Below are 27,689 nucleotides of genomic sequence, written 5' to 3' on the forward strand. Positions count from 1 at the left end.
TTTTGGTACATAAACAGAAATTACCTCATAAATTACGCTTTCTTATGCTTCTCCATTTAATTTATTTCCACATATACGTTCACATACCGCCTGCCGAAGGCTTTCCTCTAATCTTCAGTCCAACCGAAATCCGTCGAGCTCATTCGCAGCAAAGCATCGAAATACTTACAAGCGAATACAACATATGTACATAACTACTCTTCCCGTCTTTCTTCGCTTCGAGCAACAACGACCCGACAAAAAAGTGGCATGGCAAGCTAACGACCTTTAAACGAAAGTAAAAGTCGTTCGTTCGCTTAAACTTGCCACTTCGAACGAAATGGAAACTGTTTTTTTCTCCTTTTCTTTGGCTTCTTTTCTTTCAAAAGATGCATGAGTCAACAAATGCGTCTACCGGTTTCTTCGCCTATTCGAAATATTGTAACTCTACTCTTTTCAATTTTTCTTGCCTAATTTGTTTTGATTGCCGAAATTCCAAATATGACAGCAAAAAAGTAGCACAATGACCATTATGGACGGGGTATTGAAGTTATCCATATATTATCTTTTGAAATGCGTTACTTCACTTCGCTGTTCAAATAAAAATTATCTAATCATTAGTTAATTATCAAATCTAACCTTTTTAACGCTTTTACAGCTTACATCAAAATGAGAACACGGCACAGTTTGGCCTTTGTGGCCGCATTACTTTTGGCTAACGCTGCATTTGCGTATGCTGGTTGGGGTAGTGAATGGGAGCCCATAAAGGAGTCTATGCTTAGCAGGCGTTCATCTGATGCGGAACCAAAACAGGATGTTGACACACAAGGACGCAATTATGCTGTCAACGAACCAATATACAGCAATGATACCGATATCAATACAGTTATTGATCAAATTATCAATTCACGTCGTGAAGGCCGTAATTTGGGTGAATACGATCAAGTTTATGCCGACGGAAATATCGATCAGGCTTTGCAACAAGGCAATGATTTGGAAGCACGCAATTTGATACGTGATAAACTATGCGGCTTGGGTTTAATGAGCTGCGATGTTGAAGAGAAACGTCCATTCTATTCAACAATATATGCACAAGGTCCACCTCCATATGGTGGTGGTCCATATGGTCCAGCTAAACCTATGCCACCACCAGGACATTTTAATGCACGCCCACCACCACCACCAAATTCTTTTGGACCACCACGCAAAGTAGGCTATGATGGTCCTTATAAACCAAACTATAGACCATCTGGCCCAGGTCCAGTCTACAACGGACCATTTTTGGAAAGTCCACCACCATCCGCTATTGATGGTTCAGCCAGTGCTACATTCAGCAAGCCGCCACCAGGTGCTATCATTTATGGTAGCAAACCACCAGGACCAATTTACACTGGCAATTCCGATGCTCCACCATATAACTTTGAAAATCCTGGTCTAGATAAAATTCATGCAGCCGGTTCACAGCAATCCAACTTCTACAGTCAGCAATCGTCATCTGCTTCAGCCTCCACTTCTGCGTCAAACATTATTGTAGGCACTGTACCTGCCCCCGCATCTGGTCCACAACAACACGTACATCACCATTTCCATCATGTTGAGGGTGCCGAAGCCACTGGTGCTAAAATACCTTCAGTACCTGTACCTATTGGCAGCGGTCAAATTGTGAATACCGACTTTGCCACACTAGCACAATCTTCTGCAACTTACACACCACAAGCACAAGGTGGTTTTTCACAATCTTCAGCATTCCAAGCAGGTTTTAATGGTGCATCTCAAGGTGATTTATTCACTCAGGGTAGCAATGGCTTCAACAGTATACACAAACCAAATGGTGAAATTTACAAGCCTTCTGCCGGCTTAGGCAGCTTTACTAGCCCCACTGATCTATATCAGCCAGCACCTCCTACTACCGGTTTTAGCCAAACCAGTGGAAGTTACCACAGTCAAAATCCCAACTACTTCAAAAAAGAGTTACAGAATATTGGCGGCCTTACTGGAGCAGGCAATTTCAATGGCATTAGTACAGGCTACGGTGATGCTTCACAATACCAAGGTGGATATGATACTGCACGCCAACAAATAGTCGACTGTCAATGTGTACCATTTAACCAGTGCCCTGCAGCTGACCGTATTGGACGCAAAGAAGATTTGATTTTACCAATCGATCCACGCAACCTCGGCAAAGATATTGAAGCATTAAGCGATGAAGCCGCCGCAAATATTACAACTAACGCAAATCCCACAAGCAAAGATGACACCGCAACTAAAGAAGACAAAAAAGATGAAAATAAGAACCGTAATAAACGTCAAACTGATTCTGATAACAAGCAATCAGATGAAAACTCCGACTTAGCTTTGGATGCACAAGGGGTAAGTAACATAGAATCTGTTTTTTAAGACCTAACATATTCCCATAAAACGTCTAATTTCTTAAAAAATAATTCATACAAACTAATTGTTAGCCTATTATCACAAATACCGTGACATGCACACACTCACAAGAACTCTGCCTATTCCACACGAAACTAGTTCGAAGCTATGCCCACGTCGCCAACCGCCATACAACCCACTTGCATACTCGCGTACTCGATTCTTTAGCACATTTGCAGTTTTAGTTTGTTTGGTTAGATTATGCGCGGTAGCGAATGGGAAATATGTAACGCTCCGGGACGTAACTAATCCAAACTAAAAAACAACTAACTGCACTGCAATATATAGCTCAATCGCACGCCTACTAGCATGTCAACATATTTGGTCCCCAAAGCCAAACCTACAGACAAACTAAACACTATTTTCTACATGTCAAATGATAAGTTTTATACTCTGTTGACAGCGAAATTTTCTTTTGATAGCGTCAGGGTCTACCTCCACTGCAAGCCTTTGAACTGATAAAACGTAAAATTTTACCAACCTATGGTGTATCCTTCGGTTTGCCTTATCCAACTGGATATGGTTATCCGGCTAATGCAATAGGTGGCTATTATCCTGCAAAAAATCCACACTTTGGTGCCATCGGTGTAAATGGTGTGAATTTAGGGTTATTAAATGTTAATCCACTTCTATCACTACAAGTAAGCAAAACTGAATTCGGCGACAAGGTAGTTAAACCACTGGTTAACTTTCATGTCACACCAAACGGCAACATTTTACAAAAAGTGGGAAACTACTTCAAACCTAAACCACCAATCGTACATAATAGTCACTATCACCACCACGATCATTTTTCTGGTTATGATGATTACAATGGACCACATATTTCAAGTGGCCCGGGACCAATTTCTCGTTATCCATCTACTGGTCCTCAAATAATTGAAGTCCCAAGTAAACCTGTATATGGATATACACCATACAATACACCAAATCCACCATCAGATCCTGTGCAATATGAAAGTCATCTGCAATATGAGAGTTTTTCTCAACACATAAACCCATTTACTACCTCAACTACTACTACAACTACTACCGAACCAACTGGCAATGGTTATGGCTACTCAACGGACAGTAGTACCACCACAACAGACAGCAGCTCTGGAGGCAATAACAATGGAGATAATAACCATGGTGGTAGTAACTATGGTGGTAACAACTATGGTAGTGGAAACTATGGTGGCTCCAACTATGGTAGTAGTAACTACGGTGGCCCCAACTATGGTAGTGGTAACTATGGTGGGTCCAACTATGGTAGTGGTAACTATGGTGGTAATTACTATGGTGGTGCTAATTATGGTGGTAATTTCTATGGTGGTAATAACTATTTACCCAATAGTTATTACGGTTACCCGTCAGGATCTGACTACAACGGCGGCTATTATGGTAGTGGCTTTGGCAATTTGTACGGAAAAAGTAGTAACATAAGCCAATCAAGTTATGAAGATCAAGATTCATATGCATCAAACTATAATCGTAGAGGTCGTTTACTTAATACTTATCACCAAGTAACGACGCAAGCACCTGGCGATGCGGAAGGAAGTGAGTATATATCATTCCCTAAAGATCGTCGTAGAAGAAGTATTGAAGAACATGAGGATGCAGCAGAGTTAAGAGATAGTGTGTTGTCACGAGCAGTGAAAGCAGATCAGGTAAAACTTATGTCTGATACTCATAGTCAAATGCGCGACAACAATGTTTCTAAACTATTAAAAATATTGATAAGTCAATTGCATTTTGGGTACTCATAGGTTTTTATTTAAATTTTCAACATTTTTCTACTATTAGGAAATAGAACCATTACTAAATTTATAAATCTTACAGCGCGCTTATTATGGTAACCGTCCAGTTGAGAAGACTTGCCGTGTTAATGAAGTGTGTTGTCGTCGTCCTTTCCGTCCACCACAACAACAGCAATTGGGTCGCTGTGGTGTACGTAATGCTGCTGGCATTACCGGACGTATCAAAACACCAGTTTATGTAGATGGCGATAGTGAATTCGGCGAATATCCTTGGCATGTTGCCATTTTGAAAAAAGATCCTAAAGAATCAATTTATGCCTGTGGTGGTACATTGATTGACGCTCAACACGTTATCACCGCTGCACATTGCATTAAATCGTAAGTTAATACATATTTGTAATAACCGTAGCATTATTCATGGGTTCCCTTGTTAAATTGTAGACAAAACGGTTTTGATTTACGTGCACGTCTTGGTGAATGGGATGTTAACCATGATGTTGAATTCTTCCCATACATTGAACGCGATGTAGTGTCTGTGCACATTCATCCAGAATACTACGCCGGTACCTTAGATAATGACTTGGCCGTACTTAAACTTGATCATCCAGTTGACTTTACGAAAAATCCACATATTAGTCCCGCTTGTTTACCTGACAAATTCTCTGATTTTACTGGTGCACGTTGCTGGACCACTGGCTGGGGTAAAGATGCCTTTGGTGATCATGGCAAATATCAAAATATTTTGAAGGAAGTTGATGTGCCAATACTCTCACATCACCAATGCGAAACACAATTGCGTCAAACACGTCTCGGTTTTGGTTACAAACTTAATCCTGGATTCCTTTGTGCCGGTGGTGAAGAAGGCAAGGATGCCTGCAAAGGTGACGGTGGTGGTCCTTTGGTATGTGAACGAGGTGGTATTTGGAACGTTGTTGGTGTAGTTTCTTGGGGTATTGGCTGTGGTCAAGTTAATGTACCTGGTGTATATGTGCGTGTAGCTCACTACTTGGACTGGATTCATCAAATCACTCAATACTACAAGTGATCCACTATCAAAAGTAAAATTTGTTCTCAACGTGATGTGTTCCAATTTCACTTTAATTAAGCCATTAATTTTTGTACTATAATTATTTATTTATTAGTGTTTTAAGCTAGAGTGCTTTTTACAATTGTATTTATTTATAATTATTGCTATTCTTTTTTGTTTTGTTTTTTTTTTTTTGTTAAATCCCCTCATCTGTTGTTATCCATTGTTAGCCATTTACACTCAGTATTAATCTTCGTATCGTGATAATTGCGATCTTAAGATTGATTGACACTGAGTTTGTTAAAAGTTTGTAGCCCACTCGAAAATTTTGTGTTTTTTGTGAATGTTTTTTGTTTTTTTCTTTTATTTTTAATTATTTATATGTTATGATTACAAAATATTTAAATAAATTATTTATATAATATATAGTTGTTTATTTATTTTTAACATATGTATATAATAATCTATTTGGAAAAAATGTTATACTTGCTTGATTTGAGAAAAGAAATCATACTTTTCAGTTTCTATTATCCAAACTGGTGTCAGTAAAATTTAAATCCTTATTTCTGTTTATTTAACCACAAGGTTTGATTAGTTAATTTTATAATGGAATAATTGTAAAAGTCCTGGATTTGCAACATCTTGAAAGAGCTAAAATATTTCAAGCAGGCCATTTTTAGTTCGTTTTTGAAGACATTTTCTTTGGCTATAAAAAAATAGTGACTTAAGATTCCAGTAATTCAAGCAATAATTAGTAAGTTAACTGGTCTAACAAAACCGGTGGAAACATACTAATTTGTTTGATGTATCATATACAATAATCTCTAATAAATTATCACGAAAAAATCGAACCATATATAGCAGATATAGTTAAATAATATCAAATGGGTTTCTACAAAAGAAAATCATAAATATCATGGGAATTTGACATCACCCTCTACCACCCAAAATATTAATAGATTTTAAGTTGACATAGATAGAAAACCAATGCATAACTGACCATGAGCATACTGACCAAAGTAAAAAATAAGGTATAAGATAGACAATACGGTATAAATAAGATTGATAGACAATACATCCGCTAAATTTGAAACAAGTACAGAACTCAAACAATAACACAGGGATTTAGTAATGCGGGCGCTAAGAGATTCAATTTCTAAAAAAATATCACTATTTAATCATTTTTCGTACTTGAAATGGCCTAATACCATGTTTCCACTAATATCATTTGGGCAATTTTGCTGATTAATACCGCTATATAAGGTTCATTTACCATACAAAGTGCTTACATATAAACGGGTTCATTATAAATAAATTTTTTTATATGTTATTATTATTGATTTTTGGCGAATAATGTCGAATGCACCCCTTAAAATTAAATTTCCTGCAAGAAAAATTACCAAAATTTAAAATATTTGTTATATGTTATATGTATGTAAACAAATAATCTATTTCCAATGCATAAACCAGCTTTTGCCAATGGAAACGATCACATCTTAATATTATTAGCGTAAGTAGTTTTAGCTGCAGTCGCAACATATTAAAGCCGTGAGGTAAAGTAAATTAAAATTTCCTAGGAATTTTTTGCACTGCACTTATTTAAATATTAATTTATTTATTTATTGCACATATTTTTTTTTTTTTTGTTAAAATTTTTTGTTAATTTTTATAATAATTTACTATTTCTCTGAATTTACCATCAATTTACTCGAACTCGCACATGTACTGAGAAACATATTTTTATACAATATTTTAAATCGGTTCTTATGCACATATATAAGTTAACAACCCCGTACATAACTTTCGAAATTATTTCGAAGTCAGCTGTTCGAACTGTCAAACTCAAGCGACAGCCTTCTGCGATATATGGCAGAAGGTATAAAATAATTCTTTTGACAAACATAAATAAATACATTAAATTTTTATTGTCTTAACATAAAAACATGTCAAAAACAGTTATTAAACTTATAGGACGGAAAACAGATTTTCGTGGCGAGTCACTTTGGGATGTACTATCTAATTTGCGCAATTTCGGCGTTGGCCGTCTAGTGATACGTAACATGTTTCAGCGTTATCCGGAACCATGCTATTACAAAATACTTAATGTTGAAGCTTTTCCAGCTCCAACTAATCCACATGTAAGTTTTAAAATAAAAGTATGGAAAAACTGAAATTCCTATATACAATTTTATTTTTAATAATAAATGTAGGAACCACGTAAATCAATAGTAACTGTAGAAAAAACCTGGCGTGGTGTTACTTCTCCAAAACCCGTAACAATATTTAGTACTAGTTACAAATGTGACTACGAACTTGTGCCAAAGGAAGAAGAGGAAAAATATTTAAATAATTCTAAAAAGATTGAAGAAAAAATATTACCAAATAAAATAGACATGCCCCCACTACTGCGAGAATTTGTCACACAAGAAACTGGAGAAAAGAATCCAATGCTAAAGCTGCACTTCAAAAAAACACATAACAAATTTGTACGCGTGGCAGAAGAAGGTGAAAAACCGAATGTGCAAATATCGATGGGTATTGGTAAACCAAAAAGTAGTTTATATGAAGGTGTTTTATAAACAACAATTTACAATAATTTACACAATAAATTTATTTCAAAAATAAATATAATTGTTATAGAATGTATCGTTACTGTATGTACAATTTTGAAATAATTAAATAATAATTTAAAATTTGCAACATAAAATAAAATTACTTTAATTTATAATAATTACACACTCAAAAAACCAAATAGCTCATATTTGGCTTTCGCATACGTCACTCTTTTGCTTCTATTTGTCTTAATTTACGTGTTAAATTATCTACTTCAAGTCCTAATACATCTAAATTTTCCTACAAAAATAAATGATAAAAATAACAAATTATTTTTACAAATATTACAATTATAATATAATTGTAATATTTTATATTACAATTATATTTAAAATTATATATTTTATAATTTTTATCTACCTTAAGTGTTATATTTTTTAATAAAGTGTCTTCGAGCACAGCTTGCAACTTCTTATTTATTTCCAGTGATAGTTCTAGACTCATACTTTTGTTATCACCTTTAATACCGCCATAAATGGCCGACATAACACCGTTGCCATACTTAGCTAGATCAGATTTATTTTGGTCACTTTTTATGGACGTCAGCGCACCAGCTTGGTCTCGCAGCATATAATATTGTACCACTTTTGATTTTTTCTGTAACTCCGACACTAAGGAGAGTGTGTGATTCTCAAGAAAATCTATTTTCTCTGTTTGCCTCGCTGAAGCTTGTTGTAGCCGTAATATGCGTTCAACAAGATGTTTTTTTGTTGGTCCCTAAAATTAAATTTAAATTATTTAAAATTATTTTGACGACATATTTTCTCTATTTTAAGTTACTTGTAAATCATTTTGTACTGCTGTAGCACTGCTTGCTACTGTCTCTGATTCTGAAGATTCACTTGGCCGACGACTGCCATTGCCACTGTTACTACTATTACGACTGTGTGTGCTTTGTGTCGCTGGCAAATCATCAGACTGTTCCGAGTTATAGCCATTGGTTGTACTTGGTATGTTACTCTGTAGCATTTTCGGTGAGCTGCTTGCGTGATGTATTGATTTTTGATACTTTTGTATTTCACGTTGAAGCTCCTTGACTACAGTGGAATGTTTATTGTTAGTAGCTTCAAAATCTCCCATAATATTTTCTAATTTCATTTTGGTAATTTCATATAATTTCGTCTTCTCTGATAAGTGTTTAGCCAAAATTTGTCGCTCTTCGTTCTTCTGTTCGATCTCATCTTTAAGTTTATTTTCTAGTTCTTGTTTATTCGTATCATAGCCCAATTTTTCTTTATTCAATATCTCGTTCTCAGCCTCAATACCTTGCACCTGTGTAAAATATATAAATTTTTATTATCCATAGTATTCAATAAAAATATATTTAATTATTTATTTATTTAGCTAATAAGCTAATATAGTTTCCTTAAACCGACCATTAGATATTTTAAACACATAATAATATCTAAGAACAACATAAATTATAGACTATAATATATAAATAGGTAAATGTGACACTCGTTCCCTAATAAGTACTTAGGAGGTGAAACTCATCGACATCATGATGTCCCAGATAAACCTCACGGTCTGTATCAATACCATTTAGAAAATTGATTGATAGAGTTGGCTTTTAGTTGGCTCTTACCTCAACACTGTGACGAGGTCATTCTGACATTGCCGGATTAGTACAAAATTTCTACTATTCCGAATTTAAGGATTGTCTGGGTCTCCGATCTTAGCACTATCACGAGGTTATACTGACACTGTCAGACTAGTAAAAAATAGGTATATTCCCGACAATAGAGTGACTGCCTGCACTTTTCTACCAAACTCATCCGTTAACTCTTTTCCTTCCATAATGCTATATCCAATTACATGTATCTTCCTTTCAATTTCAAATTAGTCAAAAGTTTGTATACATTTGGGTACGTTTTTTGAGGAGTTGCTATAGGCAGGTATAGCAATATCTTTTAATACGTTCGGCGTAAAGATCCACTGCTTTTATAGTAGCAAATACTTTCAATTAGTAGATACAGCAGTAGTCCAGTAACCACTATAACTGTACGAGCGGCGGATTCTACATGGCATAGTCACTTGTTAAAGCAAGGACTAAGTCCACAGACCACTCTCCATAGATTCAATAATAATAATAATTATTAATATTTGATTAGAAGTAGTGGACTGCAGCTCCTAGTTCTGCTTCCATTTTTAAGTTATCCGTAAAGAAGTCATAAACATTATATAGTAGATAATCAATTTTAAATCAATTTAATATTAATGCATTACTTAGCAACTGAGATCGGATTTTTACTTACTTTGTGCTTCAAATACAAAATAAAAAGTGATAAAAATGATTTCATCTACTTTTTAATACAGAGTTACTACTAGGCCACTGTTATTTAACTCTTTCAAACATTAGCATGAATATGATACCTTCCACATTCTTCTTTATTGCTTTATGTTTGATATATCGAACTCAAAGCATTACAAGCACCTCAGAACTATACTTAAAAAATCTACTACAATCCGAAAATCCTACTGTACTTTGTGTTTCTCAACAAGCTAATAATATTCTTTAAATCAAAAATGGTTTAAATTATTACCTTCGATTTGAGTAAACAAATCTCATTTTGCAATGTTACAATCGATTCCATCATCTCTTTGTTAATACTTAATAACTCTTGTTCTTTGGCGTGCAGTTCTTTTAAATCCTGAGCATTGTCCTGCAATTTCTCATTAGAGTCCTCAATTATGGCTTTCAGTTCACGAATTTGTTGTTCATTTCTAAACAAAAGTAAAAATAGTCATAATAAACAAAACATTTCAGATCAATAAACTATCAGATTAGTAAACTTACAAGGTGTTCTGAGTTTTGAGTAACTGCAACTCATCCAGTTGTCCACGCAGTTTAGCTGAATTTAGTATCTCATTACTATAAGAATTTTGTACTGAATTATGCTCTTCCTGTAATTTTTCCAATTCCTCACTGAGTTTGGTTTTCTGACATAAAAAAAATTAAATATATTTTGAAATTTGTTTACAACATATATCGAAGCCACTTACCGCTGCCATTTCAAGACATAATTGTTCCTGTAAATGTTTGATAGTTTCACTCGACTTCTTGTGTTCTTTTGTCAAATTTTCCACAATCTCGGTTTTGCGTGTAATCTCGTGTTTGAGTAAAATGGTATTTGCTTCAAACTCCATGCGTAGTTTTTCTACAATAATTGATATTTATAAATAAATTATTTTAGTTTTATATAAGTTTACCATACCATTGGCTTTCTCTTCTAGTTTATTTGGTGCATTGCGTTCTTCTTCCAATTTCTTTTCCAATGCCTATAATATAGTGAACTATTAAAAATATGCTTTTACTCCTTGCATATAAACGCAAACCTGTTTAGCTTCAGTTTCCAAATTTAACTTATTAACGTGATATTTCAACTTGGACTCTAAATGACCATACTCAGTTTTCAGCTTTTCACATTCACGTTGATATTTGCGGACTTCGTTGCACTATAAATAAATAAGTATGAATTTTGTTTAAAACTTGAAATAAATTGAGTTACCTTTTCATCCATAATATGTATAATACGCGTTTTTTCTTCGTTTAAAGCTTGAAAACGTGTTGAGACATTCTTCACTTCTTTTCTGGTTTCAGCTAAATGCTTTTCTATCAAATCCTTTTCTTTCTTAGCATCAAGCAATAATTTCTCTTTTATGGCAAATTTTATGACTGTTGACTCCTTTTCTCTGTTCGCATTTTCCATTTCTTTGCGGAACTAAAAATAAAATCATATTAATTATATATTATTGAAATAAATTTTTATACACGTACCGACTGCTTTTCTCTTTCGAGTATTTCCCTTTCGCGCTGGAAGAGCACTAACATATTATCCTTCTGTGTTATTAAAGCACGCAATTGTTCCAACTGCTCCTCATATAGCAAACGCTGTTGTTCTTGTTGAGCTTCACATGCATTGTGTGATATTTGTATATCATTTTGTAGTTCATTTTGCCCTGTGTCATCTACTTGCAGTGGCAGTGACACCGTTCCAGCAGTGTACACAACTTTCTCTGTTGACACCGCTGTGATTGTATCTTCTGGTTTTGTTATTATAACTGCAACTGGTAACTGTATAGTTGTTTCTTGAATCGATTCAACTATTGGTGCTACAACTAAATTAGCAATAGTTGAACTTGGTTCATCTTTCCTGTCCTCTGATTCAACTTCTTTACATGAAGGTTGTACGCTCATTGTGACATTATATGACTCTTCTGTTTTAATTACATCTATTTTTGTATTGAGCAATTCTTGGCACGTATTCGTTGCTGTTTTACTTTCATTTGTGATACTTTGATCAGCCTTTTCTGTATTAGATATTGTTTCCATCTGTTGGTATAACATTTCCTGGTCTCCCTCACCATTTTCACAAGACAAATCAGTGCAAATTTTCTCCGTATTTTGCAAAGTAACAATTTGTGTGTCTAAATTGACTACATTTTCGTCCGCAACATTTTTCACTTCATCCATTTTTGTAAGTTACAACATTTGTTAATGTTTTTGTTGAACTTGATTGTTTTCTTAATTAAAATTTTTGCAAAAAAGAAAAAACTTTGTTTACGCGTCAAACAGTTGAATGCAATTATTTTTGAAAAGTGCTGCCAAATCGACTTTGAAATATAAACAACTTTAACAAATTTATTAATGCAAAAATATAATATACATAAAAAATGTTTTCCTTCATCACCAAAAAAATTTTATACTAAAATCTATAAAAAGTTTTATTAATAACTTTTGTAGCAATAATTATTAGCATAAGTGTATAGAAATAAGTATACTCTTTAATAACATACCTGCGTTTGGTGCTTACTGCACCACTTCTGACAGCTGTTGAATGAATTCGTGAGCTTGTTTACTTGTTTGAATAATTTAATAAAATTTATTGCTAAAGTAAATTAAATATGGTTTGCTCGCTTGGTATTGAAGGTAGTGCCAATAAAATAGGTATTGGTATTATACGCGATGGTGAAGAGTTGGCTAACGTACGCCGCACATACATAACACCACCTGGTGAAGGTACGTTCTTACAATACATAAATGCACTGGATTTTAAATAACTTTTCAAATAGGTTTTATGCCAAGAGAAACAGCCAAACATCATCGCGAACAAATTGTTAATCTCGTTAAGCAAGCTATCAGTGAAGCAAAGATAAATCCCACTGAAATTGATGTAATTTGCTATACAAAAGGGCCTGGTATGGCACAGCCATTGCTTGTTGGCGCAATAGTGGCGCGCACATTATCATTGGTATGGAATAAACCACTACTTGGTGTAAATCACTGTATTGGGCATATAGAAATGGGTCGTTTTATAACAAAAGCACAAAATCCTATCGTGCTCTATGTCAGCGGCGGTAATACACAGGTTATTGCCTATTCAAATAAACGTTATCGTATATTTGGTGAAACTATTGATATCGCAGTGGGAAATTGTTTAGACCGTTTTGCACGTATCATAAAAATTTCCAATGATCCTAGTCCAGGCTATAATATTGAACAACTAGCTAAAAATAGTCAAAACTATATAAAACTACCTTATTCTGTTAAAGGTAAAAAAAATTTTTTCATTTAATGTAATGTTAAAAAAAATTAATTAATTTTCAAGGTATGGATGTAAGCTTCTCTGGTATTTTATCATATATAGAAGAATTGGCTGATCCAAGCAAAAGACGTCAAAAACGTAAAAAGGATGAGAATGGTGCAGAACCTGAATATTCTAAAGAAGATCTATGTTATTCTTTACAAGAAACTATATTTGCTATGCTAGTCGAAATTACAGAACGTGCAATGGCGCATTGTGAATCAACTGAAGTGAGATATAAATACTTGGATTTTTTTTATTTTTATTACGTTTACCTTTATTCAGGTTCTTATTGTTGGTGGTGTTGGTTGTAATTTACGTCTGCAAGAAATGATGGGTATTATGTGTAAAGAACGTGGTGGTAAGGTGTTTGCCACTGATGAACGTTACTGCATTGACAATGGTTTGATGATAGCACATGCTGGTGCTGAAATGCATCGTGCTGGTATACGAATGCCTTGGGATGAATCATTTATAACGCAACGTTATCGTACCGATGAGGTACTTGTAACATGGCGCGACGATTAATTTTTATTAAATTGACAGAACCTTTAAAGTTTTCCAAAAATATGTTTTCGACATTTATGTTAAATAAATAATAATATATTAATAATAAGAGATACCAAAACATATTGATATTATATTTGTAACATGAAAGATATGATGGATTCATTCAGTGGAATTCTTAAAACCATAATCTTGAAGTGCAGCTAATTGATGCTTACTCAATATGATTTTTAGAAGATTTAAACAATCTTTTAAGTATTAAATGGCTTTAGTGTCTATTTTTTTTAAGTGCCACTTACCGCTTTCATTCGAGTTTCGTCATCGATTAGGGCCGTAAAATATCTGGTCACAATAATTAATACAGTAATCATAAATTCTAAATTTTAAATTTATCTATTTTTAAATGGCTATAATAAACTTGGTTATTAAAAAATGAATTACTTTAAAAAAAGTAAAAAAGTTAAATATTTCTAAAAATTATATATTATAGAGTAAATAATAAGCCCAGAGGGAACAAGTAATAATATTTGACATCAAATAATTTTTTTAAGGCTATTATGTTTAAAGTTTTGTTTAGTTGATGGTTATTATCTATCAAAAAATTATTATAAAATTGACAGTCATTTAATTATTTGAATTCTGTCGGTCAAGAATGTTAGAGAAAACTTCAGTATTTATGAGCTATGTGAACTCTTAAAGAACAAACCTTTTATTTTTATATAAATTCAACTAATATTTTATTAAATTATTTATTAAGATATTTATTTAAATAGTATTAATTAAACAGCCAAATTTGTCTCCTAAACATATATTTATTAACATAAAAAAGTAATAGAGCATTGTCGAGCATCCCTTTTTAACCGAATTTTATATGTAACTTGTAAATCATAAATAATTTGAATAATAAATAATTTTATTCATTTAATTCTTTTTCGATGCCGCGCCAGTAACTAGTCATTTCCATTGGAAACAGGCGTTTACCTTCGATAATATAAACAGCACCATTTTCTTCCTTTTCCAATGCAGATAACATGCAACGTCCCACATCCGTGACGCTTTGCTTGTTCAAACGATCCAAAACACGATACGATTCATCTCCCATATCAGAATAAAGAATCTTCTCAGTAAAATTCGTGAACATATCAGTAATAGTGGCACCTGGACAAACAGTAATAAATTTGATGCCAGTACGTTGAAGATACATATCGTTCTAGAGAGAAAATATAAAAATTAGTAGAATTATTAGATGTAAATAGTTATCTGAAGTACTGGACAACGTCGACATATATATAAGAAGTGTGAGATAATATGATATAATGGAGAAAGTTTGAAGTTATTAGTACTTGATTTCAAATAATTTACACTATACAATAAATATGAAAGTAATCATCCACACTTATCTAGGTTGTTATATTTAAGCAATGTAATATATAATAAAAATATTTCTCTCTTAAAGGAGTCCAAAACAAGTTAGCAAACTTACGCCAAAGCAACGTGTAAAATGTATGATGCCTGCTTTAGTAGATGCATACACAGGGATCAAAAACATAGGATCTAATCCCACAACTGAAGACATATTCATTATAATTCCACCATTGCCACCATTTTCTTTGCTCATGTATTTCATGGCTGCGAGCGTAGAATTTATCATGCCGCCCTTTGAAAGAAATTCAAGATCAATCTGAATTTCAGTTCTCTAACAAAACACACCACTTACCAAATTAGTCATTAGTGTTTTTTGTACATCTTTATCGTTGAAGATGCCTGCAACATTCACGACAATATCCAAGCTTCCCAAAGATTTTATTATTTCGGCATATGTAGCATCCATGCCTTTTTTATTGGATACATCCATTTTAATAAGCACTACACTTTGAGCTGGATATGAAGATCGCATCTTAACAACCTCTTCCATATTATCCTGTAAATCAATTATAGCTATTTTCTGAAAGGAAACAATGATATTATAATATCTATACTTTCATGTTTTATAAATCTGTAACATACCGCCACTTCACTAGCAAGCATTTGTTTGCATACTTGCAATCCAATACCACTTGCTCCGCCTGTGATGACGATATTCTTACCACGGAAAGCCATTTTGAGTTTAATATCTTTTATTGAACTGCTTCTTCTTCGATTGCTGCTGGTACCGCCCTGTTCAGTTTTATAGGAGAAAAAACTTCGTATACCTTGATAGAAATCCACTTTGCTGGTCAATGTTATACTGAATCCATCGCTGATCCCATTCACATTTTTATACTTTTTTGCGAACTATGTAGTTGCGGATATCTGATATCTTCGTTACACATTTGAGTGAGATAATTAAATTTTTTTTAATCTTTCTATATTGAATTATGCGATTATAAAATAATTTGTAAACGAAGATCTTTGCCACTGATGCACAACTGCCACAATTCCAATCGCAATATCAATTTCATTCGATCGCTACAAAATTAAATAAAGACGCTAAGGTGTAAACGGCGAGGCGTTAGTTAGTATTTATCTGACTTAAACGCTATTATTTACATATAAAAAAAATTTTTTTTTATTAGATAACCAAATTGTCTCATCTGTTATTTTGTTCTTATAGAAAAAATTTACGAATTGATTGTTGAGGTTGGTTAGGAAAATTTAGCTCAAATTCCCATTTATTTTTTTTAGTCTCCCATTTATTATAGATTAGTTTGTTTATAATTTTTTTTCAGTAATTGTATAATTAAGATATTTACTAATTGTTACTGAAGCGAAACAATTAAAGATTTTCAATTAACATTCAATCAATTTACAAACTATTTTAGAAGTCTCCGATTTGTTCACATTCTTCAATGTAGGTCCCTCAACAACAAAAAAAAAATTTCTATATTGTCTTGAATTAACTTCTACAGTGTTCTCCATAAGAAATATATACATACTTATAGACATACTTAGTCAGGTTACTACTCCCTCAACTTGATCACTCCACCGGAGACATGGTCTACCTCTACGCTTTGTTTCGCCAACTACTTCTTTAAATACCTTTTTCGCTAGCACATCTTTATCCTCTTCATTCTTACGACATCACCAACTCATCGTCGTGATAAAGTTCGTACAGCTCGTGATTCATTCAGATGTGGTAGTCGACGAAATATAGACATAATAACAAGAAAAGTAGTCATATAAGTCCTAACTATAGATTTTAAAGAAAATGAGACAAATTGTCTAATATGTTGTATAGGTTTTAAATGTACCAAGATGTTGGTGACCCTTCGAAAAGTTGCGATTTCCACAATTCAAGTCAAAAGAACACAACTTGATAAGTCTATAATAACAGTAACCAATATTTATGGATGAAATTCAGTAATATAATTTTCAAGCTGAAAAATATTTACCATTCAATCGACACAAGTAAAGTCAAAGGCAAACAATAATGGCTGAATCTGAATACCAAAAAGTTATCAAATTGTAAACACAATCTATATTTTGTGAGAAGCGCTAAGAGTGTTGACATTTCACTACATACAACATTTCACTGCATACAACTATATACATGTTAGATGAAAAACTAAGAGACGTAGTAGAAAACGTACCAAAGCTCAACTGATAATGAAGATCATATATTTTTTTCATCGCTCTCCAAAAATTTGGATTATTTATAAAAATTGTTTATCATGATTTCGTTCTTATATCTATATCATAGCAAGTAAATTTGTTGGTTATTTTACAGCAAATTAATAAAACTCCAAGTCCGAACATACAAGTCAAGAACGACTTTGGGTACTGACCTTTAGCTTCAAATTTCGCAGGGCACGAATTCAACCCTTGGTACTTACACTCGCCACTCTATTTGTAGACCACTGAAGAAGACTATTTGACAATACTCGAAATGGCTGTATAATGAGGCAAAAATTCAATTAATTAAAATAATAAAAGAGTTTGTAATTGTAGCTCACTACTATTCGAAACCTCTATATAAAATAATTTAATTCATTTATTTTATTATTATATTCCATTGTAAATATTTTATTCTATTTAGAATTTATTATTAAGTTAACTTTCTAAGCCAACACTCGACTATATGCTACCAAATTGTAAACACAATCTATATTTTGTGAGAAGCGCTAAGAGTACAATGTTAAAGTGTTGACATTTCACTACACACAACTAGGATATGAGATGATAAACTAAGAGACCTAATAGAAAACGTACCAAATCCAACCAATAATGAAGACTATATATTTTTTTCATCGCTTTCCAAAAATTTGGATTATTTATAAAAATTGCATATTATGGTTGGTTATTTTACAGCAAATTAACAAAACTCCAAGTCCGAACATATAAGTCAATAACGGCTTTGGGTACTGACCTTTAGCTTCAAATTTGGCAGGGCATAAATTTAACCCTTGGTACTTACATTCGCCAGTCTATTTGTAGACCACTGAAGAGGAGTATTTGCCAATACTCGAAATGGCTGTATAATGAGCCAAAAATTCAATTAATTAAAATAATAAAAGAGTTTGTAATTGTAGCTCACTACTGTTCGAAACCTCTATATAAAGTAATTTAATTCATTTATTTTATTATTATATTCTATTGTAAATATTTTATTCTATTTAGAATTTATTATTATTATTATATTCTATTGTAAATATTTTATTCTATTTAGAATTTAAAAAAAGTTTATATAACATTCAAAATGATGTTTTTCAAACTATCTTTCAATTAGAAGTTTCTGATATCTAACGAGAGATATATACCATACATTTTATTCCGCATATCTTATTCACTGAATTCCATTATATACAAGTTGTTATTTCAATACCGTTCAATCGCTTCTTTCCTAGGGAAACTGTTTCTTAAGCATTTCTCACAAAAGATTAAACTCCGCCTAGAGTTGTAAGCTAGTCTTGTAAGTTAATGGCAAGTAGCTCCATGTCCAAACCGTCACTAAAGAACAAATTCATTCCATCTCTGGTGTAATATTGTCATTACAAAAACAGAACTACAAAACCATCGTCTCGTGACTATTGATGGCTAGTGGTGTCTTTATGAGCTAATACTAGGGAATTACATTTTATTGACTAAATGGACTTCGCATAACTTTACTGGGTATTCTTTTTGTGCAATTAATAAATCATTTATTGCTTTTCATATACATATATTAAATTTTATTGGCCATTTTATTAAAAGTACATACATTTCAATTTTCAATACAACTTCAGGAATTCTTCAATATTTTCAATGTCGTTATTAATAATAAATAAATAAATTCCAATAATTTTGCATAAAACTTTTTCCTCTATATTGTAAAAATTTTGAACATTTATTATTAGATTTTTATTTATAAAAGAACTGTAAATAGATATATCAATCGGTGTAAATAACTCTGTGGTCATTAAATTTTGAACTTCTTTTTGGTTTCAATAGGTATTAGGTATATGTAAGAGGTTTATATATATAATTTTGATAGACATTTAAAAAGTGATTTTTTTTTTATTAGTAGGTTCAGAGGGTATTGCTTCTCTTAGAGCTAAGAATTTAAATGTATTATGTATATGGAAATATATTTTTTAATATGTATTAAATATAAAATATTTATAAATAAATTATTTACGTATATATGCAATATCACAACTTAACTTTAAAATTATATTAAAAATTATTTAAACTAAAAGTAGATTAGAATTTTTAAATTAAGTTCGGGAAAAAACCTTGTTTGAAAATGTGGGTTTCTTAGATTGATCTTGCGAATTTGAAAAATTATTAATAATCATTTTAATTTTTTTTTTTTTTTTGACTAAATAATTAATGTGCAGTATCGTATGAATCCTTGTGTTGATAGCCAGTTACATAGCCAGAATCATCAACCAAATTTTTGCGTCCAGCAATACCTTTACCTTTGCCAGTGGCATCGAAACGTTCTTTATGAGATCCAGTATATTTGCTAGTGTCGGTGAGACGCTCCACAGCTGAAGCAGCTTTGCCAGCCTGAAAAAAATAAATGGAAAAATAGTGTTACATACTTTTCTAACTTAGAATTTAATAAATTTTTCTGTACTTACGGAAACTTGTAACACTCCTGGTGCACCACAACCGGACATTTTCTTCTTGATTTCATCGAGCTCAACTTTTCTAGTTTTTGCTAAATCATCTAAGAACTTATTGTAATCGCCATAGGAGATTTTCATTGCTTTGAATTTCTTGAAATGTATACCAGTATCGGTAGTTGTAATTTTCTTATCGATAACCTTGGCCTGCTTCATCCATTTGTCACTCTGCGATAGTGTTATCATCTTACCATCTGATTTAGTATCTCCGAATTTTGAGAAAGCCTTAAATTGATCTTGAAAACTAACTTTAGGTTCTTCTAAGGCCATTTGAGCCATTTCTGCAACAGGTCCGTCGGCGGGTGCAGGTGAGGGGCTTGTACCATTCTTAGCTTCATCAGACATGCTATTAGATCTGCAAAAAAAATAGTGTTAAAAGATTATTTTTTTTTTTCATATTTTTTTATAGTTCAATAAAAGTTCCTTTCCATGAAATATTTATTTTTATTATAAGTCACGCACGCTACTCAATGTTTTATGGGTAGAAAGGACTTATGTAATTCTCACCTATAAGCTGCTACACGCACATACATTATTGTGTTTTTTTTTAAAGTTTACTAGTTACTTTGTGGATAAACTAAATTGTAATTGACGTAATTCTTATTATTGTATTCTAGGACGTTGTGTGTTTTTGGTGTGTAGAAGAATTATATTTAAAATTAGGTAATTACTCACTTCTTCAGATTTGGTATGATTTCATTGTTCATGTATAATTATAAAATAAAGTAAATACATAGCCCTTAGTTTATTTTTGAGGCAAATCAGACCTAATTACAATTCAGAATATTTCTTTTAAACATTTATTTAAGTAATATTTTTAAATAAATGCATATTAAAATAAATACTCTAGTATAAAATAATTAATAAGGTTTTGAAAATTATATTTGAGATATGCATAACATATATTTGGTATATTTCTAAATCTCACACCCGTTATTATTTAAAAAACTAGGTTTGTTACTTGTTAGGGCTATTGAAACCCTTCTTAAATGTAAACATATTGGAAAGTACTGATAAGGAAGCAATACGAACTACTTAATAGTGTAGTCGAAACAAATAAAAGAAATACGTTTCATATTAAGTATAACATCCATTTCTTTGTATTTCGAATATGGATGTTTGAAAATGATATAGTCAATAAAAGCAAAAAAAATAGATTTCACACCCCACTACCAATTACACTACAGGGTCAACATATCATATATTACTGACTGATCATTAACAGTTTATGAAACAAAAATTTAATTGTACTTGATAATAAAATATGTATTGTAACTAATATAGATCGCACACTAATTAACATTTTATGAGACAATAAAATGATTGGCACGAATATTAAACAAAATATATTATCTGACTGTTAGCTTAATACCCCAGCAAACATTACCTCTAATATGTGGTATACAATAGATTGCTTTTGACCTTTATGTAAGAAAAACCGTGTTATAGTGCTTAACACAAAGTCTTGAGTTTTATCTTGTGTCTATTCTATTCTTCATAGTATGCGTTTCCCCTAGTGGTGAATAGGGCCGCAACGATTCTCTTAAACCGCACTCTGTTAGGTGCTTTTCTGCATATATGCAGAACTATATATATATAGTTCCATGTATAGTGCTCTTCTGTCATTTCTCTTTCAATTGTTCTTCTTCAAGTTAAAGCCGGTGTATCAGGGCGTCGCTGCCTTGTGGTTTCAATGTCAAAGCTTGTCATGGAATATATTTATTTGATCGTCGGATAACATGTACTATCCAATTCGATTTTCGCATTTTTATTTCGGTTACAGCAGTTTTCTGATTTGTTTGGAGCAAAAGTTCTGCATTTGATATGTGGTTAGGCCACCATAATTCTAGGATTTGGTGGCCTAATAATAATAAAACATGTTCTGAATTAATTATATAAAATATTTTAAATACATTTTCACTCCAATAATTTTTATAGATGTAAATTCTGTGTATATAGAAGTTGTAATTGCGACTATTCACTACATTCATGCAGTGATATCTCTAAATTGAATTCATTCATTCAGAAATTAATTAACACTTATGGTATAAATAATTTATTCAAGGTATTGAAGTTCAATAAGTTCGTATTCAATTTCATATACTCGTATATTCCTAATTATGTAATTATTAGTTATTCAACTAAAACTTTTTTAAGCATAATGGTATGTTTAATTATATATCTCAACTAACATCTATTTAAAATAATTTATTAAAATATATTATTTGCAGTTTAATAAAATTATTTACGTATAATTATATATAAGAAGAATAAATTTAAAGGGTTTTTGGATTATTAGGAAAAGTAATTTTTTAAAACATTATTTATATTCTTTTATTAACATTTACTATATATTATTTATATATACAGTGCTATGTATATATCTATAAAGACTCTGCATAACTGTGTGTGTGCTAATTGATTCAATTGATTTATTAGAAACATATACCCAATTCATCCATTGGATCATTCAGTGTTATCAAAATTTTATAACTCCTATACTTCAATATATAATAATGTAACCAGCGAAACAAAATGGAGTTTGTATGTCGAGAAAGAGCGCTACATCCCAATTGTTTACAAAGCCCATAGTAGCGTCTATTGGCAATGCTGATTCTTTGTCTGATCTTCAAGCTGACATCATTTTTGTTCGTTCGATTACTATTCATAGAAATTATTACCAAAAAATTTTAAACTAATGCAATTCACTTTAAACTAGTGTCAACACAAATAACATATAAAGTACGAACCATTTGCGTTAGAATAGTATTCATATATCTTGTTACCAAAATTTTAAAACTAGTTCACTTCACACTAGTATTAACACTAGTATGTTAACATGTAATGCACAATGTAACCAGTTCGAAAAAAATGGATTCGACTAGTATTTATACTAGTTACTACCAAAAGTTTTGAACGATTGCACTTCAATTCATAACAGTGTCAACACTAAAGCATGTTATAAGCACATTGATTAAATGTAATAAGCACAAATTGATTGAATTTGAACAAAATGAATTGGACTAGTATTTATACTAGTTACTACCAAAAGTTTTGAACTAGTGCAGTTTACTTGACACTAATATCAACACTAAAGCATGTATTAAGCACACAGTAATCAATTTGAACAAATTGAATTGGACTAGTATTTATACTAGTTACTACATTTTAAACTAGTGCAGTTTACTTCACACTAGTGTCAATACTAGTAACATATAATAATGTTCGATTTAACCGGTTTAAACAAAACTTATTAATCGCTGCTATAGTTACCAATAGCTAAAAACGAAGTAGTCCTATAGAAAACATATGAAATATTTCATCAACTACTCCCAATAATTTTATACTGGTCCAACAGGTCCCTTTAAATGACAGAGTTGTATAAATCTAACCATTACTTTCACTTGGCGTTTGACTACATTAGGGGCAAGTACTGTTTATATTATGTTTAGTCAGAATTTAGTGTTTAAACTAGCCCGATTTTATATAGGATACATTAATACAAAAATCTTTATAGTCTCAATAATTTTGTACTGAACCAACAGGTCCCATTAAATGACAGGGCAGTGTAAAAGTAACCATTACTTTCACTTGGCGTTTGACTACATTAGGGACAAGTACTGTTTATATTATGTTTAGTCAGAATTTAGTGTTTAAATTACCCCGATTTTATATAGGATATATTAATACAAAAATCTTTATAGTCCCAATAATTTTATACTGAACTAACACGTCCCACTAAATGACAAGGCAGTTTAAAAGTAACCATTACTTTCACTTGGCGATTGATTCCATTAGGGACAAGTATTGGTTATATTATATTTAGTCAGCATTTAGTGTTTAAATTTTATAGTTTATATAGGATATATTAATACAAAAATCTTTATATTTTATAATTTTATTATCCCTTTATCAGATTATCAAATTTATTTTCCTATGTTGATTATTATATACTTATACTCTTATATACTTAACACATATCATTTATATTAATTTTATAAATGAAATATTTATTTATTTTGCGATTTGTTTAACTGAAGACTACCACAACTGCCATAATTTTAACCGCATTAACACACCGAAAACACTTGTAGAAAATAGTTCATATCTTCAGGCAACAAGTTAAACAATGTTTTTAAGTAAATCACAACAACAAACGAGAGTAAAATGTAAACAATTGTGTAAACAAAAGATAATAAAGTTTAAAGAAAAACTGATATCAAGACAAGAGTTCAATCGATTGACAATTTGAGATTTTCCAACGTTTTCTTACACTAACAAACTTAAGTAAACTTAAAGATACAAAAGCACAACTGCGTCGTCGAACTTAAAGCCAAAAATACGCAAAGCTACAAGTCCACACCGAAGGCGCAGCAAATAATGAACTCAATATCAATTCTTCTACGTTATTTCGCTTCTGCAGTTCATAGATACGCCGTAATAGCGATAATTAATTGTGTGCTTTTTTTTGTATGCGCAATCTATTTTGCTTTTAGATTGTTTTTTCTATTTTTTAAAAATCATATATAAACAAATTTGGATGATATCATTGACTAACAACAAACAAGTATTAGCAATTCAAAAGTCAAGAGCTGCCAGTACTACAAAAACTTTAAACACCGTCTAAGAATTTAAAATAGATGGTCCAATAAGTTTTGAGCAATTCTCTTCTCGCAAATTCAAAATAAAAATCTCCATCATTTTAATGTTAAGATGGAGATAAAGATACAAATCTCTTCATTAAATATGCCTAAAAATATACTGAAGTGCTCTTAAGTTGCTTTAAGCGTACTTTGATAGTTTTCAATAACTCAATTCGCTTAGCAATTGTGTTATGAGAATATACTTATCACATTATCTTCTAGATATATTACAAATTACAAATTTCAACCATAAGACAGTTTTGACATTTTTAACTACGTCATTAATATGAAGGAAACTACATTTGCCTTTCTGAGTATAACACTTTCTATTTAATTATATTTTATAGATGTGTACAGCTTCTAGATAGTCTTAAACGCTTCCAATCAGATATATCACTCTAAATTTTTTTACATATGTTATACATATGTACGATTTATAAGCTTTGCCAATAAGTCAAAATAGTTCTAACCCATGAGTTTTTAATTATGGTATATGGTAACACAATAGGCCTGTAAGCTTAAGCGGATCTCTTGGGATCGCTGGTTTAACCTAACCTAACCTAAGTGTACGATTTCTGAAAATAATTAGTTTAATAATTCAAACTATATCTTTTATACCGTCTTCACAACAAAATATAGAAATAGTTTAAATATATAAATATATATATACCTTATTATTATTATGTTGAAGCTATTTGAGCTAGTGCACTTTACCACTTTTACTCTTTCTTAACTCGAGGTATTTTCAAAACCTCTCTTTACGCCTTGAGTGGATTAATGTTTATCACTTCATCAGACTAAGCAATAATACCTTATATAAATACATATATATCTTATATAAATATATTTAATGTTCCTCAAAATTATTGTGACGCATTGTAAGGAAACTTCGTACATTCCATCAAATATATATAACATAGATCAAATCAAAAAGCTGAGTTTAATTAAAATTGAGACTGCATTTACACTCGAAGACATTTATTGCTCATTGTGATGCTCATTGTGTTAAGCAATAACAATAAAGCTGTGGAGATCTATCGAGTCTAATGTCATTATTCATCTAGACCAGTGTATAACCGGTAACCAAGATATTAAAGTCGCTTCGTCAGACATAAAAAGTGATCAATGGTATCCAGTTCTTCATCGTTAGGATCCACTTGTCAGAATACACCAATGTTAAATCATTAATGCAATGATATGTTAATACTTCAGTATATAAACGAACCGTGGATTTGGTGAAGCCCTTCTTCCTTAATACTTTGATAGTCCAGTAAATAACAAATTGTAGGTTTCTTTTATTGCCATCTAATCTTGACCATACGGTTCAAGCGACTTCAAAGTCTTCACTACACTAGTCATACATCACCGGTGAGACAAGGTGACATTTCTTACAGAAAATGTAACATAATAATGGTAGAGTTGAAAATATAACAATGCCTTTACAGTCTTTCAAATAATTTACTACACATCAAATAATTGCAATAACATAAAGTACCAGACGGTCTGAGAATAGTCGCCATTAAATAATTTGCAAAAAATGTTGTGTAAAGTAGTTTAAAGTTTGAGATATAGTATATTCACAGATATATATATTAATTTTGTTTATTCTATTTATTTATGATTTAGTTTTCACCATAATGTGGTCACGAGTTCGTAACTAAGGTTATACACTGTACACGTTCGTCCTACTATGTCTTAAAGAAGGACCGCTCTCACTAATTCCATTCAATATTAAATCACTGACTCCATATTAATATCATTATTATCATTGTTATCACAAAAACTCAAATATTTCAGGTACTATTTATATTAATATAACCAACCAGTTTGAATCGAATCTGTGGTCCAAGATTGACCCTGAAAATTCAATATCACTTCGCTGATATAGTCATCAAGTTAGGATGGAAAAAATCCTCTAGTGAAAAAGATATTTAAAATAGTAATTGAAGCCGGAAGATGTAGGTAAATGATAATGTCTCTGTAGACATTAACAAGTTGAGGTATCACCAGCCGCACTTAACGTACGGGACTAATCAATTGAAAGGGAATGCTGTGTCAGGCTGCAAACTCATAACTAATATATTTCTTAGGGCGAAAAAATTCAGAGAGGTAATTATTCAGCATCAAAACATTAGATTGTCTATGTAGTCCTAACGAGCTATTACAATGGACTATTTGAGCTCAAGTGGGCTTTGGTGTACAAGTTCGATACTACAACCTAATTCTATCGAACCTGAGTAGAAAGACTAACACTTTGGATGTTGGATAAATTTAGTCAAGTGCAATTATTAGTAACTACTAATTTTTTCTCTTAATAGGAAAAGTTTCACTTTATAATTGTTAATTTATAAAATAACTTTAGTTAGTTTAAGTTTTTAACACAAACTGAAAAGTGTGGAAAATCACACATTCTTATTATTATATAAAAAAAATAAATATGTACTATAAATGCATTTGAGTAATAAAAAAATATATAAAATTTGACAAATTATTTGTAGTCTCGATTAGTGCTGTTCATATTCGAATTTACGAAGTATTCGAAGAAATTTGAATATTCGAATAGTAAACGAAGTCTTCGAAGTTGAAAAAAACTTCGAAGTTTTTGTGAATTTTTGTTCTCGAAATCTTCGAAGTTTAAATGTAGTGAAAAACTTCGAAGACTTCGAAGACTTCGTAAGCAAAAGGTGAAGTGAGAGCGCATAATGCAAACAAACGTGCATCACACAAATTATTTGAGGGATGAAAGCGTTTGCTTTGTTTGTACGGTTTTATGTTTTTTGTTGTTATTCTATGCAGAAAATTAAAAACATGTTTTTTTGTTTTATTTTATTACATAAAATTTATTTTATTATTAAATATGTATTATAATATATATTATTTTTAAATATGTTATTATTAAATATTTTTTATATTAAATAAAAAATTCACATTTTAAATAACTTATATTTATTATATATATTTAAAAAATTATATTTGAGAAAATTTTTAATATAATATAAAATATATACGTAATAATATGAAAATATTGATATTGATGGATTTTATTAGTAATGGAATTTTATAAAAGTTTTCATTTTCCT

At 31.5% G+C, this 27,689-nt stretch overlaps 6 protein-coding genes across 7 annotated transcripts; 3 read left to right on the forward strand and 3 right to left on the reverse strand.

Annotated features, from left to right (window-relative positions):
- Positions 1–643: 643 nt before the first annotated feature.
- On the forward strand, positions 644–5,248 carry LOC119668988. Of its 2 annotated transcripts, XM_038078710.1 has the most exons (5): positions 644–2,349; positions 2,832–3,513; positions 3,853–4,058; positions 4,231–4,526; positions 4,590–5,248. In XM_038078710.1, exons 1-5 carry the CDS (start codon positions 649–651, stop codon positions 5,191–5,193), a joined length of 3,489 nt encoding a protein of 1,162 aa, XP_037934638.1. In that variant the 5' UTR covers positions 644–648; the 3' UTR covers positions 5,194–5,248. The 2 variants fall into 2 exon arrangements, with proteins under 2 accessions (XP_037934638.1, XP_037934639.1); XM_038078711.1 differs by lacking the exons at positions 2,832–3,513; positions 3,853–4,058.
- Positions 5,249–7,007: 1,759 nt separating this feature from the next.
- Positions 7,008–7,835, forward strand: LOC119668402. The gene is made up of 2 exons (XM_038077891.1): positions 7,008–7,313; positions 7,386–7,835. Exons 1-2 carry the CDS (start codon positions 7,119–7,121, stop codon positions 7,752–7,754), a joined length of 564 nt encoding a protein of 187 aa, XP_037933819.1. The 5' UTR covers positions 7,008–7,118; the 3' UTR covers positions 7,755–7,835.
- Positions 7,836–7,876: 41 nt separating this feature from the next.
- Positions 7,877–12,350, reverse strand: LOC119668401 (coiled-coil domain-containing protein 186-like). The gene is made up of 10 exons (XM_038077890.1): positions 11,567–12,350; positions 11,298–11,510; positions 11,125–11,244; positions 11,004–11,067; positions 10,792–10,946; positions 10,586–10,728; positions 10,332–10,512; positions 8,569–9,060; positions 8,149–8,505; positions 7,877–8,028 (listed from the first exon to the last, which is right to left on the reverse strand). The coding sequence occupies exons 1-10, from the start codon at positions 12,260–12,262 to the stop codon at positions 7,954–7,956; spliced, it is 2,496 nt and encodes an 831-aa protein (XP_037933818.1). The 5' UTR covers positions 12,263–12,350; the 3' UTR covers positions 7,877–7,953.
- Positions 12,351–12,576: 226 nt separating this feature from the next.
- Positions 12,577–13,989, forward strand: LOC119673028 (probable tRNA N6-adenosine threonylcarbamoyltransferase). The gene is made up of 4 exons (XM_038084239.1): positions 12,577–12,808; positions 12,862–13,341; positions 13,398–13,603; positions 13,659–13,989. The coding sequence occupies exons 1-4, from the start codon at positions 12,694–12,696 to the stop codon at positions 13,899–13,901; spliced, it is 1,044 nt and encodes a 347-aa protein (XP_037940167.1). The 5' UTR covers positions 12,577–12,693; the 3' UTR covers positions 13,902–13,989.
- A 714-nt stretch (positions 13,990–14,703) lies between these two features.
- On the reverse strand, positions 14,704–16,110 carry LOC119670882 (fat body protein 2-like). The gene is made up of 4 exons (XM_038081317.1): positions 15,888–16,110; positions 15,598–15,825; positions 15,364–15,537; positions 14,704–15,090 (listed from the first exon to the last, which is right to left on the reverse strand). The coding sequence occupies exons 1-4, from the start codon at positions 15,978–15,980 to the stop codon at positions 14,794–14,796; spliced, it is 792 nt and encodes a 263-aa protein (XP_037937245.1). The 5' UTR covers positions 15,981–16,110; the 3' UTR covers positions 14,704–14,793.
- Positions 16,111–19,638: 3,528 nt separating this feature from the next.
- Positions 19,639–20,728, reverse strand: LOC119672912 (tubulin polymerization-promoting protein homolog). The gene is made up of 3 exons (XM_038084079.1): positions 20,474–20,728; positions 19,922–20,321; positions 19,639–19,847 (listed from the first exon to the last, which is right to left on the reverse strand). Exons 1-3 carry the CDS (start codon positions 20,497–20,499, stop codon positions 19,665–19,667), a joined length of 609 nt encoding a protein of 202 aa, XP_037940007.1. The 5' UTR covers positions 20,500–20,728; the 3' UTR covers positions 19,639–19,664.
- Positions 20,729–27,689: the final 6,961 nt, after the last annotated feature.

Source organism: Teleopsis dalmanni, chromosome 1, assembly GCF_002237135.1.
Source record: "Teleopsis dalmanni isolate 2A chromosome 1, ASM223713v2, whole genome shotgun sequence".
Lineage (NCBI taxonomy): Eukaryota > Metazoa > Arthropoda > Insecta > Diptera > Diopsidae > Teleopsis > Teleopsis dalmanni.

Bases quoted from the DNA above. Each gene is read 5' to 3' on its own strand.
- LOC119668401 (XM_038077890.1), bottom strand. From the start codon at position 12,262: ATGGATGAAGTGAAAAATGTTGCGGACGAAAATGTAGTCAATTTAGAC. The intron at 9,061-10,331 runs GTAATAATTTAA...TATTTTACACAG, and splicing joins TTTGTTTACTCAAATCGAAG to GTGCAAGGTATTGAGGCTGA. The intron at 8,029-8,148 runs GTAGATAAAAAT...TTATTTTTGTAG, and splicing joins TAAAAAATATAACACTTAAG to GAAAATTTAGATGTATTAGG.
- LOC119668402 (XM_038077891.1), top strand. From the start codon at position 7,119: ATGTCAAAAACAGTTATTAAACTTATAGGACGGAAAACAGATTTTCGT. The intron at 7,314-7,385 runs GTAAGTTTTAAA...TAATAAATGTAG, and splicing joins CAGCTCCAACTAATCCACAT to GAACCACGTAAATCAATAGT.
- LOC119670882 (XM_038081317.1), bottom strand. From the start codon at position 15,980: ATGGCTTTCCGTGGTAAGAATATCGTCATCACAGGCGGAGCAAGTGGT. The intron at 15,538-15,597 runs GTAAGTGGTGTG...TTTCTTTCAAAG, and splicing joins AAACACTAATGACTAATTTG to GGCGGCATGATAAATTCTAC. The intron at 15,091-15,363 runs GTAAGTTTGCTA...TTTTCTCTCTAG, and splicing joins ATTTTACACGTTGCTTTGGC to AACGATATGTATCTTCAACG.
- LOC119673028 (XM_038084239.1), top strand. From the start codon at position 12,694: ATGGTTTGCTCGCTTGGTATTGAAGGTAGTGCCAATAAAATAGGTATT. The intron at 12,809-12,861 runs GTACGTTCTTAC...CTTTTCAAATAG, and splicing joins CATAACACCACCTGGTGAAG to GTTTTATGCCAAGAGAAACA. The intron at 13,342-13,397 runs GTAAAAAAAATT...TTAATTTTCAAG, and splicing joins ACTACCTTATTCTGTTAAAG to GTATGGATGTAAGCTTCTCT.
- LOC119672912 (XM_038084079.1), bottom strand. From the start codon at position 20,499: ATGTATGTGCGTGTAGCAGCTTATAG. The intron at 20,322-20,473 runs GTGAGAATTACA...TTTTTTTTGCAG, and splicing joins GTGCGTGTAGCAGCTTATAG to ATCTAATAGCATGTCTGATG. The intron at 19,848-19,921 runs GTAAGTACAGAA...TATTTTTTTCAG, and splicing joins CAGGAGTGTTACAAGTTTCC to GCTGGCAAAGCTGCTTCAGC.
- LOC119668988 (XM_038078710.1), top strand. From the start codon at position 649: ATGAGAACACGGCACAGTTTGGCCTTTGTGGCCGCATTACTTTTGGCT. The intron at 2,350-2,831 runs GTAAGTAACATA...TTCTTTTGATAG, and splicing joins TAGCTTTGGATGCACAAGGG to CGTCAGGGTCTACCTCCACT. The intron at 3,514-3,852 runs GCAATAACAATG...CAAGTTATGAAG, and splicing joins AACAGACAGCAGCTCTGGAG to ATCAAGATTCATATGCATCA.